Source organism: Girardinichthys multiradiatus, chromosome 20 (genome assembly GCF_021462225.1).
Source record: "Girardinichthys multiradiatus isolate DD_20200921_A chromosome 20, DD_fGirMul_XY1, whole genome shotgun sequence".
In the NCBI taxonomy this organism is placed as follows: domain Eukaryota; kingdom Metazoa; phylum Chordata; class Actinopteri; order Cyprinodontiformes; family Goodeidae; genus Girardinichthys; species Girardinichthys multiradiatus.
Genome location: NC_061812.1, coordinates 29,964,093 through 29,978,808, shown reverse-complemented (window position 1 = coordinate 29,978,808; position 14,716 = coordinate 29,964,093). Strand labels below are relative to the sequence as shown.

The following is a 14,716-nucleotide window of genomic DNA, read 5'->3' as shown; positions in this document are numbered from 1 at the left end:
CATATTTGTGGAAAAAGTTTAATCAGGGGTTTGTTGAAAGTACCAGACATTATTAATATGTTGTTGATTAGTTTGTGTTTTATTAGCTGGTGTTTAATCAAGCACTTCAGCACACACAGGCTCCAGTCTCCGGACTTTGACCTGGCTCCCATCACAGCTGCTCCAAACTGGGCGGAGGCGTATCACGGTCCTCCACTTGTGGATGAAAGGATGACGCATGAAATGCTCACTCCAGTCATGACACAGACCAGATGAATGGTGTTTTCACTTACTCCACCAATAAAAAAATGCACTGGGGAGAAACTCACCAGTAGAGCAGCCAAGAGTTTTCTGTTTTTTTTTTTTGGGGGGGGGGGGTTCTTTGAAAAATTACCAGAAGCTTTTCTATTCCAGGTACCCAAACTTACGAGGAAAGGCAGCGTTGCTGCTGTCAGATGACTTTAAGAGAAGAAATACTTACTAATAGATGTTTTACACATGTTGTCACATTTCTACTGTTGGTGGACCAACATGAAGTAAAACACAGAGGGGGAATAAATAATACATAGATTTCGATTTTCTTTTCTAACATAGGTGAAATGTGTGGCCCCCCTAATTAAAATCCAGTGCAATTATTTCCCTTAGAGGTAACCTTATTAGTGACTAACTAAGCTGTAATTAAATCCAGCTGTTCTGTTAAGGTGTCAGAGGTTTGTTAGTGAACAAAGAGCATCATGAAGACCAAGGAACTTATCACCTTAAACACATTTCCCCTATCACCTCACCCCACTGTGTAGCATGGCGATGGATGTGTCATGCTATAGGGATCTTTTACTTTAGCTAGGACCCAGCTGGCTGGGTTTGATGGCAGGATGGAGAGAGCGTAAGACTTCAGACACACCCAGAACTACAATGTGACGGTTTAGATAAAAGCATATTTATGTTAGAATGGCCCAGTCAAAATCCACATTTAAATTCAATGAGGATCTGTGGCAAAGTGAGCTTGATATATTTTGCAGAGAAGAATGGGCAAAAATTAGACCCTCCAAATGTACAAAGCTGGTGGAGACATTTCCAAATAGACTTGCAGCTACAATGGATCCGAAAGGCGGTTCTGTACAGTACTGAATACAAATTAATGGTAAACTTTTTATCTCATTTAGTTAAAGATAAAGAGATGGAAAGTCCTTCCACTTTCCAGTTGTCCAATACTTTGTGTTGCTGTCACATAAATCCTAATAAAATCCATTAATATTTGTGATTTTAAAAGTTTCAAGTGATACAAATTCCTTTACAAGGCACTGTGGACATATCAGAGAGCCACAAAGGCAAGTATTTACATAAGTCTTCTGAAGTCGATCTCTATGATCTTTGTCTCTCTATTGCTGTCATTTGCAGCCAACATATACAAATGACCTGAACATGATCCACTGAGGCGGATCCAAGTCAAACAGTTGATACACGAGATCAGCGCAATGTTTTGACGTCTTCAGTTTTAATTCAGCGAAGCTGCAAAGAACTGAGGCAAGATTCAAGTGAATCTCAAACTGAAAGACTAATTTAGTTTAGCAGTTGTTTTGTAAATGATATTAACCCGGGTAAAACACGTCATGAGGAATGACTCTCTGTCTGGATTTCACCTGCCTGTGTTATACTTCCATCTGCTGGTAATTTGTTATAAACACACACTCAGGCTGACTGACGCACTTGTAAATAACCATCTTGCTGAGACAAAGGTCTGGAAAGGCTGAAGGGTTTACAGAGTTAACCCTTAGCAGAAGTTCACCAAATTCAAACTGATTTTTACTGCTGCCAATAATGTCATGTTTTCCTTCTACAGATGATACACTTGGCCCTGTTTTTCAGTATTTAACCCTGTCTCTCTCATATCTATTGGCTGAGCTTTTACTGTGACTGTGACCGGTATGTGCTACTCTTTCATACTCTTTCTCTCCTAGATGAAGCCACTAAAGGAACTATAACCATTAATGTTTTACTTTTCTTTTCCATAGAAAGTACACATGATCAGTGCTTCTTTGTTCTTTGTGTGTCTCTGCTCTGTTCTCTCAAACCCCCAGTCGATCATGGTAGATGGCCGCTCACACTGAGCCCGGTTCTGCTTTAGGTTTCTTCCTGTTAAAAGGGAGTTTTCCTCTACCACTACATGCATGCTCAGTATGAGGGATTGCTGCAAAGTCAATGACAATGCAAGCGACTGTCCACTGTCGCTACACACTCATCCAGGAGTGAATGCTGCAGGTCACAGACTTGATGCAATCTGCAGTCAATGTTTATATGTGTTGTACTATACTGTAAACAAAACAATTTAATCAAGATACAATCTACTGTCTCAAAAACAGTCTTCCACAAGCACATTTCCTTGATGACATAAGAAAAGGCCTTAGACTACTGTTATGTCACTGGAGGGATTTTTCATGTTTCTTATTTTTCCTCTTCTTTACTCTGACGTTCCTAATCAAATTCTTTTTTTGAACGAGTTCAATTATATTCTGCTTGGCTGCAGCAAAATGTTGAGCCTTATGACCAAAAAAAAACAAAACCCCAATAAAGCAGTTTGTGAAGAGGTCCCAGTGATGTTTCCTGCAGAACTGTTGCATCACCTGCTTCTTCTGCTACAAATGATCACCAAACAGGGTTTTAATGGGCCCAATACTACCAGTTAGTACCACCATGCTGACACCTGCAGTTCAGCTAGAAAAAAAGGAAAGAAAAGTCTTGACCGAAAAGCAGAAAGTGTATTTCTGTGAGTATGTTGGAAACCAATCAGAATAATCAATTTCCACTCACTCTGCCTGCAGTTAATGCTAATGTTTAGATGGATCTTTAAAAATGCCTGGTTCTTCTGTTTAACTTGTCACCAGCTTGTCTGATGTATTGGATAAATGGCATGTAGTTGAGCATTTGCTTACATACAAGTTTGGGTTCACCTAAATGTTGTGGCAGACCACCTAACTGCAGAAGTTGGGCTCCCTAGCGCAATTTGGGGTATTGAACAATGTTCTTTGTCTTTTCAGATGGATAAAATAATCACATAATAACAATCTATGACATGTTTAGCTAAAAATTACTCAAAAACATAAAAATACTGAAAGTGTTTATCCTGTTACAAACTCCATCTAAAGCTGGAAACACAGTGCCATCTATAGGCAAAGAGCTCCCAGGATTATGTAAACAGCATATGTGCCACATGCCTGTGGTTTGGGTTTGGGTTTGAGTGTCTGATGACGTCCAAGCAGTTTACGTGTTTACTTTTGAGTACCGTACTTATTTTGAAATATGTTGTGTGACTCTGTGCTTTTTCAAGTCTGTTTCCAGTTAACTCCTGGCCACGTAAGAAAGCTTTGCTCTTGAATGGACAGAGTTTAGAGGAGAGAGGGGATAATTAACAGTCCCGACCGAGTTAACATCAAACAGTTTGTGTTTAAAGTTGCATATCAAGTGTCTGCCTCTCCAAGTGTGATGGCCTCATTATGCTTACATTTAGTTTCCTCCCAAGTGGCCATAAATCAGGCAGAGATTGAGATCACCCAGCCTGACAAGTCCTAATAACATTTGCTTACTCAGATCAGCTCTGAAGCTTTGTATGTGATCATTTTGACCTTAAGGATATGACATAAACTGATTCTGTCTCTGTCGTTGTTTCTTTTTCTAATTTATTATGTTATCAAGCCTCTCTAAAGGGTTGATGAACAAAGTTATGCTTTAAACCAGGAGTCTAGTCTTTCAAAAGTCTTTTTTGTTCTTTGTGGCACAAAGAAGCCTTTGTTCTTGGAGTTTAAGGTGGCACTTCCGGTGTAGACCCACTAGGTGTCAGTGCCGGACAGAAATGTCACAGACAGCCTCAGCTGCAGTGCTCATATATCAATACACACAGTTTATATACATATACACTACATTTAATATATATGGCACAGATACAACACTGAACATCACCAAAAGTATACTATGTACCCACAGTGAAACATGGTGGTGGTAGCATCATGATTTTGGCTTACCTTTCTTCAGATGGAACTGAGGTTTTTAGTGTAATATGAACACATTAAAAACGAAGAGAGGTTTATTTTTTTAGCATTGCAATAAGTCGAAGTATGAATCCAAATGAACAAAACAAATGCTTCATAAGAGGAAAATGAAAGTTTTGAAATGGCTGAGCCAGAGTCCAGAACTGAAACTGACAGAAAACCCAGGGGGTCTCCAGTAGAGAGTTGTGGATGAAGAGAGGTCCTGACAGATTTGAAGAAGTTTTGCATGGTAGAGCAATCAAGTTTTGTCAAGTCCATATATGAGATGCTAATATGCTCCAATCTAGGAAGACTTAATGATGAAAGTAAATGTATTTATTTATTTACTTGTTTACATGTCCACTGGAGAACCATGACTTTGAATGTTCATTTTTAATTCATTTAAAAATAAATACATGAATAAACAAATAAATAAATGTATAAATAAGTCTTTAGGTCAAGCTTTAATAACTCAATAATAATTGAAATAATTTCTAACTTTTCATGAAACATTCTTTAATGCCTTCCAACAGGTCTTAATCGTAAAATCTTGTTTGTGACAAAACTAAAAGACTCTAAGGGCCAAAAGTAATAAATGATGCCTATATAAATATTTGAAGAAGATTGGGCCAGTTTTTAAAGCCAGATGGCCCAAAGCAAATGATATAAGCAAATGAAAAGGCTTACTTAAAGTGTCCTTGTTTGGTTGAAATAGATCAGAGAAAGAAATCTCAGAAATAAGGGGGAGGAAGTAGGGAAGTAGTGGAAGTAGGGTTACATAACTGTGTTTTTTGGTCAAGAAAGTTGGAATGTGTGCTTTGTCCACTCCCAGATTGCTATGATTTAAAAAACTGAGCATTCACACAGAACATTCACATTTTTGAATAAAATTATTTTTGAGCCTGTCTGGCATTTGATCACATTGATTTATAATTATTGTTTTGAGAGAGAGGCTTTAAAAGAACAAAAAGCTCTAAAGCTTGACTGTCTGATTACAGAGTCTGAAGGAGACATATTAGAGCTGGGCATATCTTCCAGGAGCCAAATATTTTACAATATTCCCACTGAATTCCCCTCAAAGCAGCAAGGCCATCCATCCTGTTCGGTAAAGCTCTCACATTTCGTTTGTGGAATAAGGAGAGAAATGATTTAAACACCCTACTTCTCTCTTCTCCTCTTTGTTTGGCCTTCTTTTGCTAATGTCTCATCTTTAGCTACCAATCAGGGTTCTGTTTAAGACATTAAATGGACTTCAGAAGCTCAGTTAGCTGCTACTTTTCTGGATCACTATCTGATTGTCATAAAAAGCCCATTGCCATCCATAATGAAGAAATCAATCAAGTTATCTCTTATACTTATTCTTCATGACCATCTATTGTCTTGGAAAATCCACACTGAAGCGGTCTGTAAAAACCCAAAACTAAAAAGTATATTTCCTCCGACACCTAAAGTCTTCAGGAGCAACTATAAATGTTCTTCTTTTTATTTGTACCTCAGTGATAATGAGTGTTTTGCAAAACAGATCGCCAGGTGGTATAAAAGTATTTCCATTGGTGAAATATCTAAACAGCATCTATAAAACTTTATGAATCAAGTCAATACAGATTTGGTGGAATCTAGCAGAGAGGCCAAGTTTAACTGGCTGGTCTTAAAAACATTCAAGGACAACTGGTTATGATTTTACTGAGATGTATTTGGGAACAAACCGAGCTCAAAAACAAACAAAAGATTAAATTCCCAGTAGAAAATTGTAACTATGCTGACACAACAATCAAACAAGGAATATTCTAAACTCATCAATTCCTTTAAATCTTAAATGTAAAATTTTAACAATATAAAATATTTTCAATAGTATTCTCATTCTCAATAAACAAATTTAAAACATACAGATGTAAGGTCTGTTTTAAAAGTCAAGCATTTATAGTTCAGGGGGCCTAAGTGGTGGCTTAGTTTGCTTGTGCCTAGAGCCTGCTCTGGATACAGGGTTCCACAGGGTTCCACAGGGTTCCACAGGGTTCCACAGGGTTCCACAGGGTTCCACAGGGTTCCACAGGCTAATAAGGTTAAACAGAATAATGCCTTAATGCATCAGTCAGTCCTGCTACTAAACAAGGGACATTAACCTCCAAGGAATGTCATCATCTGCTCATCTTAAAATGTGCACTTTTGAATCTCTATATGTTTGTTAACAATGGTGCTGCAAGAAACATTTCAGACTTGTTCTGTCTCGTCATATTAACTGGTTAGCATCATCATATTAGCCTGTTGAACAGAACTATTAACAGAAATCATAAAGAAGAAACTACATTCAAGCCACGTTGGAGGGGAAAAGGGAACAGAAAAAGAAAATCTTTAAATGAAAAGAGCCTTATGCAACAGGCTGCCACTAGAGTCCTTGTCCTTGGTTAGTGTTTCTATGCAGTAGGTTGTTGTTGTGAAGCTAGAATGGCCTATGCCAGTGTTACGTGTGCTCAAAATTAGTTGGGAAAAAAAATCCTTGGTGGTTGAAAACCTTCTATGGCATTTTTCTTTCATAGAAGCTTTCACTTATGTTCTTCTGAAAGAGGAGGACCTTTAGACAGGTCAGAGCGTTGATGTTTTAATTATTTTATTTTATTTCATAGCCCTTATTGTCACTGTATATGCCTTCCCTGTAGCTCATTAAAAACATTAAACACACAATGAAAAAAAATGCGAGAGGGTTTAAGAAGTTTAAAGTTAAAAAGTTAAATATTAGAAACTCATGGTATCACACCTTAAGCAGCTTATTAACTCAAAACACCTGAAAAGGTTTCCTGAGCTTCTAAATGGTCTCTCAGTCTGGGTCAGTCGGCTACAACATCATAGGGAAGACTGCTGATAGGACAGATGTCCAGAAGACATTTATTTACACCCTCCACAAGGAGAGTAAGCCACAAAAGGAAATTACTAAAGAAGCTGGTTATTCACAGAGTGCTGTATCCAAACATATTCATAGAAAGTTGAGTGGAAGGAAAAAGTGTGGTAAGAAAAATTGCTGCAGCAATACTCCTTGCCACAGCCTTGAGAGGATTGTCAAGCAAAATCCATTCCTGAATTTGGAGGAGCTTAACAAAAAGTGGACTGAGGTTGGTGTCAGTGCATCAAGAGCCGCTACGCACAGACGAATCCTACACCTGGGCTAAGGAGAAAAATAATTGGACTGTTGCTCAGTGGTCCGAAGTCCTCTTTTCAGATAAAAGTAAAATTTGCATTTTTATTTGGAAATCAAGGTCCCAGAGTCTGGAGGAAGTTTACTGTGGGACAGAATCCACGTTGCCTGAAGTCACAGTGATGATCTGGGGTGTCGTGTCATCTCCTGGTGATGTTCCACTGTGTTTTCTGAAGTCCACATTCAACACCATCATTTACCAGGATATTGTATTTAAGAGCACCTTATGCTTCTTTCTGCTGACAAACGTTATGGAGATGTTGATTTCATTTTCCAGCAGGACTTGGTACCTTCCCAAACTGCCAATTGTATCAACAGCCCTGACCTGACCTGACCTGAACCCCATAGAGAAGATTATGTTTTGTTCACATGGGAAACCAGAGAGATATACGTTTCCTTTTCCTATGCAGTACAGTTTCCACAGGTTGGCTTCTATTTTCCCTATCATGTGAAACAAGGCTTGTTATTTATAGCTGCTAATAGAACAGTACATTTAAACCCTGGATCTTTAAGCATGACTGTTCTCTGTAGACTTCAGCCACCTGTCCCCCTTGAAAGGCTTTACTACACAAACTGAATGTATCTGATTTATTTATCACAATGCTCCTCTATCTCTCATTAAATGTCAGCTTTGCAGTTGTTTGCAGCTATTTGTTAAAACTCTGTATCTTATTAACCACTAAGATCATTCAGAAATGCAGATTTACTTTAAAAGTTTACATGCTGATAACCAACAGATGAGGCTGTCCTTGAAGGTCTTTTTTTATTGCATAATCTGTATATCAGCAATAGAGGTTTTCTTCCACTTTTCAAAAAAACCCCACAAGACTGTTCCATGAAGTGCAAAATGCTCTCGACACTGGCACCAAATTGTCTAAAAATGAGATAAGACAAATACTTGGTGCCTATGTTTGTGTGATTCTTGCACAAATATCATACACACACGTGATAAAAACCAAATATTTGTCAGCCGAATGCCAAGTCTTTCACCTGATGATTTAATGTCTTCGCCAACCTGAACCTGCAACAGAAGTATTCCATGTTTCATCTTAAATCAAACTGGCTGCAGAGCAGCGCAGCGACTATTACTACCAGCTGCATTCCTGGATGTGTACTCCTTCTATGAACCGGGGAAGCAGTTCAATCAAATAGCCCTGAGGACAACCACAACAGTGGCTTGGCCTAGCTCCAAGTATGGGGAGCAGAGGAAGGGATGGCCAGGGGCCAGCTAACTCTTTGGTCAGTTTGGATGGAGAGCATCTGTGAACATCAATTTTTATCTATTGCCAAATTGGATTTAAGTCTTGCCTTTGACTGGGCCATTTTAACATATAGTTTGTATAGTTTGATCTAAACAATTTAATTGAAGCTCGGGCTGTATGTTTTCTCTCATCCTACTGGAAAGGGAACGTGTGTCCCAGTGCTGAGTCTTTTGCAGCCTCTAACAGATTTTCTTCCAGGATTTACCTGATTTAACCTACATCCATCTTCCCATCTTTCCTGTCCCTTCTGAGGAAAAGCATCCTGTGAGCATGATGCTCCTAGAACCATGTTTCAGAATAGTGTGGGGGCATTTAGGATGATGATTTGCAGTATTATCCTAACCATCTTCCACATGTTAGCATTTTCCCTTTGCAAACTGTGACAAACTGCAGATATGACTTCTTATGACTTTCTTACAATACTTTATTTTTTCATAAAGGTCAGACTCTTCCACCTGAGCTGTGGATCTCTGCAGTTCCTCCAAAGCTCTGATTAACACTCTCCTTACCCAATTTAGGTGGACAGCCATGTCCTGGTTTGTTTAGAGTTGAGTCATTTTCTCGTCTGGTTAAAATGATGAATAAACAATTCTGTGTAAGAATGTCAAAGTAGGGCGATGCATGGTGTAGCGGTAGAGAGGATACCCCATATCCAGAGGGTGTAGTCCTCGACGCAGCAATGCTAGGTTCGATTCCTGACCTTGAGACCTTTGCTGTATGACTTCCCCCTTCTCTCTTTGCCCAGTTACCGTTTGTTTACTGTCAATAAAGGCCACTATTGCAAAAAATAACTAAGTAAATAAAAATCTTTAAAAAAAAGAATGTAAAAGCTTGGGATTTATAACTTAATCTTGCTTTAAACTTCTCTACAACTCTATCCCCGACCTATCAACTGTGTTCCTTGGTCTTCATAATGCTGTTTGTTCACTAATGTTCTCTAACAAAGCTCTGAGGCCTTCAAGGAACAGCTATATATATACTCAGATCGCACAGGCAGACTCTGTTTATCCAGTTAAGTGACCTCTGAAGGCGATCTGGATTTTATTTTGGGGTATAATAGGAAAGGGGGGCTGGGTGTTATTTCATGCGTAAAAAAACACAAAACCATGTATCCATGTTTTCTAACGAAGTAAACTAAAGTGGTTCAGATGGGGGCGGGGAGGGGGTGAATGCATCGCTTTACATGTGAGTGTGATTTGGAGGAGGTGAATGAGGGACTGGGGAGGAGGAGGAGAAGAAGGAGGAGGAGGAGGGCCAGCTGATGTTCCGACGTCAGACTCAGACTGACTGAGCTCCGGGGTAGAGGCTGAATCTGCGGCCAGCGGCAGCAGAGGTGGTGGGGAGAAGAGGAGCATTTGATCAGCGTCTGTATGCGCCCCCCGCCCCCTGTGGCTCCTTCACCGGCACAAGGAGAACAAAAGACGGACAAATTGCCTGATCACAGGCGCCTGCCCTGCTGCTGCTTCTTCTTCATCATCGAGACTGCACATCGGGGGTTATTAGCTTGATGCTCAATTCCGCCTGCTAGCCTTTGTGGCAGGGCTCTCCATGCACCCAAGGACCCCCTGATCTACACGCTCCTTCACCCCCAGAAGCGGGCAGGGAGAAGCCTCAGCTCCTTGCATTGGCACTCTACAAACCAGATCAGCCTCCGAGTGGGCAGGCAGCAGCCGGGACTGCGCAGACCTCCGGCTGAGGAGCATCTTCTGCCCCTGGGCTCGGTTCTACACGCCGTCGCCTTGCGTGCAGCCTTTACAGCCTGACAGGAACCGAGGGACGATTAATGTGCAGACTCCATCGCAGATAGGATACAATGTTGCGCATCGCGGCCAACGTGTTGGTGGCAGGGCTGCTTTTCTTGAGATTTCTGCACAGTTTGGAGGTGGTCGCTCCGTCCAGGGCTGTCGATGGTAAGCAGAGCACGAGCCAGACATAACCTGAGTCCCGATTGAGATGCTGGGAGAATATCAAAGCGTGTGCATGTTGATTCTTCATGTTGTCTGCATGCAGTGAGAGTGGACAGTACCGTTGTTGGATGCCGATTTAGTGGGGAATCGGTGGGGGAGACAATCAAAGCCGTCTTTTGTTTGTGGATGTTGCAACGATTTCATGTTTTTCCTAATTTATTTGTTTTATTTGCTATGATACAATCATAATCAGGGGTTTATTCTGAGATTCAGAGATGAAAATGAATATAGGCCTGAATACCTGTTGTGTTTACAGGTAAAATGAGAAGCATAGGATCTGCAGTGGGGTCTGAAATGCATGTTAAGTTTGTAGTCTTCACTCAGTTCAGGATCTGTTACATGTCTGTGCTGGTGTGATGCACCAGCCTCATCATTAAAACGCCACTGGGATGCTTTTAGAAATAAACTGTATCTGAATTATGTCCAATCACAGTAACAGGTCCATCTATTGTCCTTCTAAGTTATCATTTAGGTCAGTTTCTCTTTCATAATCCTTTATGCACTACAAGCAACAGGCATGCATATAAATGCCTATGTGCCAGTGTGACTCAATGTTGTGTCAATATCAGGGGTGTTGCTAGACATTAGGCTGCTGTGGGGTACAAGATCTTAATTTAAATAACATCAATACCCCAGATTTCCACCTTCAGCTGATATATTTTAATGATCTTTAGAATACAAACATGTACTCTAAAAGTCTGGCTTCATTTATCAGGAGTTTTGAAACGCATACGACTACACAGCACATTAATTTATGATTTAAATCACAGGTTTCAAGTCTTCTTCAGTACAACAAATATTTTTGTAAACCCATACTCCCATTTAGAGCTAAAATGGAAACCTTTGGCTAACTTACAGAACTTACAGAAGTAACTTGAAGAAGTATTTTCCTCCTTGCAGATTTCTTCTTCATCAAGCATTTGCAATAACAGGGACTGTTATTACATAACTGTGGAGAAATTTTGGCCCACTGTACTTGCAGAATTGTTTTAATTCTGCCAGATTGGAGTGTTTTCTAGCACCGAATAGCCCGATTAAGGTTATGCCCCAGCATTTTAATCAGATTTACGTTCAGGCTTTGACTAGGCCACTCCAAAACCTTTATTTTATTATTTTATTTTTCTCTGCAACTCAGAGGTGGGTTGTTTGTTTGCTTTCAATCATGCTGTATGATGCAAGTGTGCTTGAGTGATGGCCAGACAGGATATTCTGGTCGAGAGTAGAATTCATGGTTCCACCAAGTCATCCAGGCCATGAATCAGTAAATCAGCCCCAGACCATCACACTATCACTACCATGCTTGACTGTTGGTAGCTTGATGTTTTTCTGAAATGCTGTTTGTTTTATGCGACATGTAACGGGACACACCTTTGAAACAGTTCCACTTTGTCTTATCAGGCCAAATAACATTACCACACAGATCTTGTGGATCATCAAGATGTTTTTTTGGGAAATGCGAGACAGGGCTTTGTGTTCTTCGTAGTCAGCAGCGGTTTTTGCCATTGAGCTATAGAATGGAGGCCAATTTTGATTAGTATCTATCTTCTTGTGAAATCATGAATGCTGATCTTAGCTGAGTTCAGTAAGGTCTGCAGAGCTTTAGATGTTCTTCTGGGTGATCTTGTGACCTCTTGAATGAGTCTTTGATGCACTGTTGGAGTGATTTTGGTAGGCTGGCCACTTTTTGGAAATTCACTACTGTTTCATGTTTTCTCAGTTTGCACATAATTACTCTCACTTTGAAGCCCCAAATCCATAATAAAAGTTCATAACTTACTCAAGTTGTATTTGCCTGCTATTGGCATTTCTTTGATGATCTGAAACGGTTGAAAAGGCAAACAATAAAGAAATCTGTTAGGGAGCAAATACTTTTTCATACATTTTGAAACCTTTTCATACCTTTCAAATTTTTCTTCTGAGCAGGTGGAATTTCTCTTCAGCTTTTAAAATAGATCTTTAGTTGTGCAACGGCTCAAGGTGCGGCCCCAGGAAAATAGGCCTGACAACCCCTGTGGTCAACACATTGTGAGAGCTCTTAGACCTATTTTCCAGATGGGAAAAGCATTTCAAGACTGCTCTTGTGAAAACCAACCTCCCCAAAATTGGAATAACTTATGGAAACCATAAAACTTACAGTTGCACACTTAGTGCGATGGTAAAGGATTGTTGTTACTGTAGACAGTTTCAGGTAAAACATTGTCTCTTATGAAGAACAGCTTTGCACCATTCTTGCCATTCTTGTAATTTTGCTAAATTTAAAGTTTCAGTAAGTTTAAACCAAAAGCTGCCTGTTTGTGAGATCCATCGAGCCAGAAATGCTCCCCTTTTGCCTTTGAAGTCCTCTCGGTTCACTTAGCAGTCCTGCGCTTCGAGGCTCTCAGGGAGCAAAATCCACATAAATTACCACCTTGATTATCTACCTGGAGCCTGCAGTTACACGCAGTTTCTCAGTCCTCCAGCGGAGGAACCCTGTCTTACAGCAAATAGCTCATGCCTCAGTTCACATTTACTGTTTTAGTGAAGAGTTCCTCCCTTTAAGTTGGTTTGCTTTGGTTTTATTTGATGGTTTTTAACCTTCCCTACCGTCCTTCTCACTGTATGTTGTTGCAAGATAAACGTGGGACCTCCGCCAGCCTTGTTTGTCACAGCTTAACCTGATTTAAACTTTATAATTATTAATCTGACTGCACATATGGGCATGTTAAACATACCCCAGGCAGATTTGGTTTCAAAAGTAATTTGGAAATGATTCAGACATCTCCTAAAAGATAAAAAGACAATGTACAAGGGGTTTAATTAAAGAAAAGAAAATCTATGTGTTTCTCTGTTATGCTGAAAATGTGTTATACTCACAGATATCAGTGGAAAAGCTTTAATTGGCAGTACAGCAATCAGACCCTTCTAATAACGGCTGAGCAGCTTTTTGCATGTTTCGACTGTTATTTTGATCATTTCTTGATGGCGATGAGCTCCAAGTCTGTTGAATACCTCCTTGAAATCACCCTGATCTTTAGCACCCCCCACATATTATCAGATTGGATTTAAGTCAGAACTCTGGCGGACCAGCTTCAAAATGTTGACATTGATATGCGTTGGAAAAATTAACCGTTTACTGTAAACCTACATCTGTCATGGGTAGGAATAATTAACATTTTCTCCTGGGTTCAAGACTACTACTGTTATCGCTGTGTTACACTGTGGCATATTTTTCTCTTTTATGTTTTATATATTCGTTTGAATGAAGAATTAGAATTGGCCAGAAAAAGGCTGATTGATGCGTCTCTAGAACAAGCCGCATTACTTACTATCAGTCATAGTGAAAGTGCTTTACATTTAGCCTGAATGAATGACACTTGTTTCCAGGGCTTTCTAGTTGGCTTCTTCTTGCAGACTTTAGGCTTACTTCATACTGGTTCTAAAGATTTCCCCTCAGTTTTTATGTTCCTGTGCTGTAGGCATTATAAAAACCATGGGTTTCTAACAACCCCAAAGTTTATTTAGGTCTACCTTGCTCTTTGCTCCCCAGAAGAGACCTATGTGAACAGTCTGAACTTGTTCAGGGAGCTCTGTGCTAATTGGGCATCCAGTGCAAAATAAAACTCCTAATGAGATAGTTCACATCACGTCACTCTATGGAAGTGCTGTCATGACTAAAAAGAAACCAGTGGCCCCTTACAAATGCTACAGTAGTTCCCTTCTCAAAGCCTTTGGTGGTGTCATGATGTAGGGTTGTTTGGTGTTTGGTTTCGGGTTTCTTCTTATGTTTTTCACAGTTAAGGATTTGACTCATGCTTTTTGTTTTGTCGTCTTGTTCATGTTTTGTCAAGTTTGGTTTTCGGATCTGGTTATGCTTTTGTCAGTCAGTCAGTCATTTTCTACCGCTTATTCCATAGTGGGTCGCGGGGGAGCTGGTGCCTATCTCCAGCAGTCTATGGGCGAGAGGCAGGGTACACCCTGGACAGGTCGCCAGTCCATCGCAGGGCAACACACAAACAACCATGCACACACTCATTCATACACCTGAGGGCAATTTAGAGTGACCAATTAACCTAACAGACATGTCTTTATGCTTTATGCTTTTGCTTCATGTTTTTCTAGTTTGTGTTCAAGAGTCTGTTTTGCTCCAGTCACGTCTTGTTCTGTTAATTAAGTTTATTCAGTTCACCTGCTTCAAGTTAATCTGTCTCCTTACTCCACCTGATTTTCACGCCATATATTCACACCTGTTCAGTTAGTCATCGCGGAAACATCTTTCACTCTCATGCTCATGTCAAGTTTGATGTTCAAGTCTTATTT

General features: G+C 40.0%; 1 protein-coding gene across 3 annotated transcripts in view; it reads left to right on the top strand.

Moving 5' to 3' along the window:
* The first annotated feature begins 9,765 nt into the window (after positions 1–9,765).
* Positions 9,766–14,716, top strand: part of LOC124856714 (low-density lipoprotein receptor-related protein 1-like) — a 149,324-nt gene continuing 144,373 nt past the window's right edge. For 2 of the 3 annotated variants that reach the window (XM_047347471.1, XM_047347469.1), the window contains exon 1: positions 9,767–10,363. In XM_047347471.1, coding sequence (XP_047203427.1) covers positions 10,267–10,363 — 97 coding nt within the window. In that variant the 5' untranslated portion in view covers positions 9,767–10,266. Of the gene's footprint in view, positions 10,364–14,716 lie in introns of all 3 variants that reach the window. The other variant, XM_047347470.1, reaches the window with a different exon arrangement.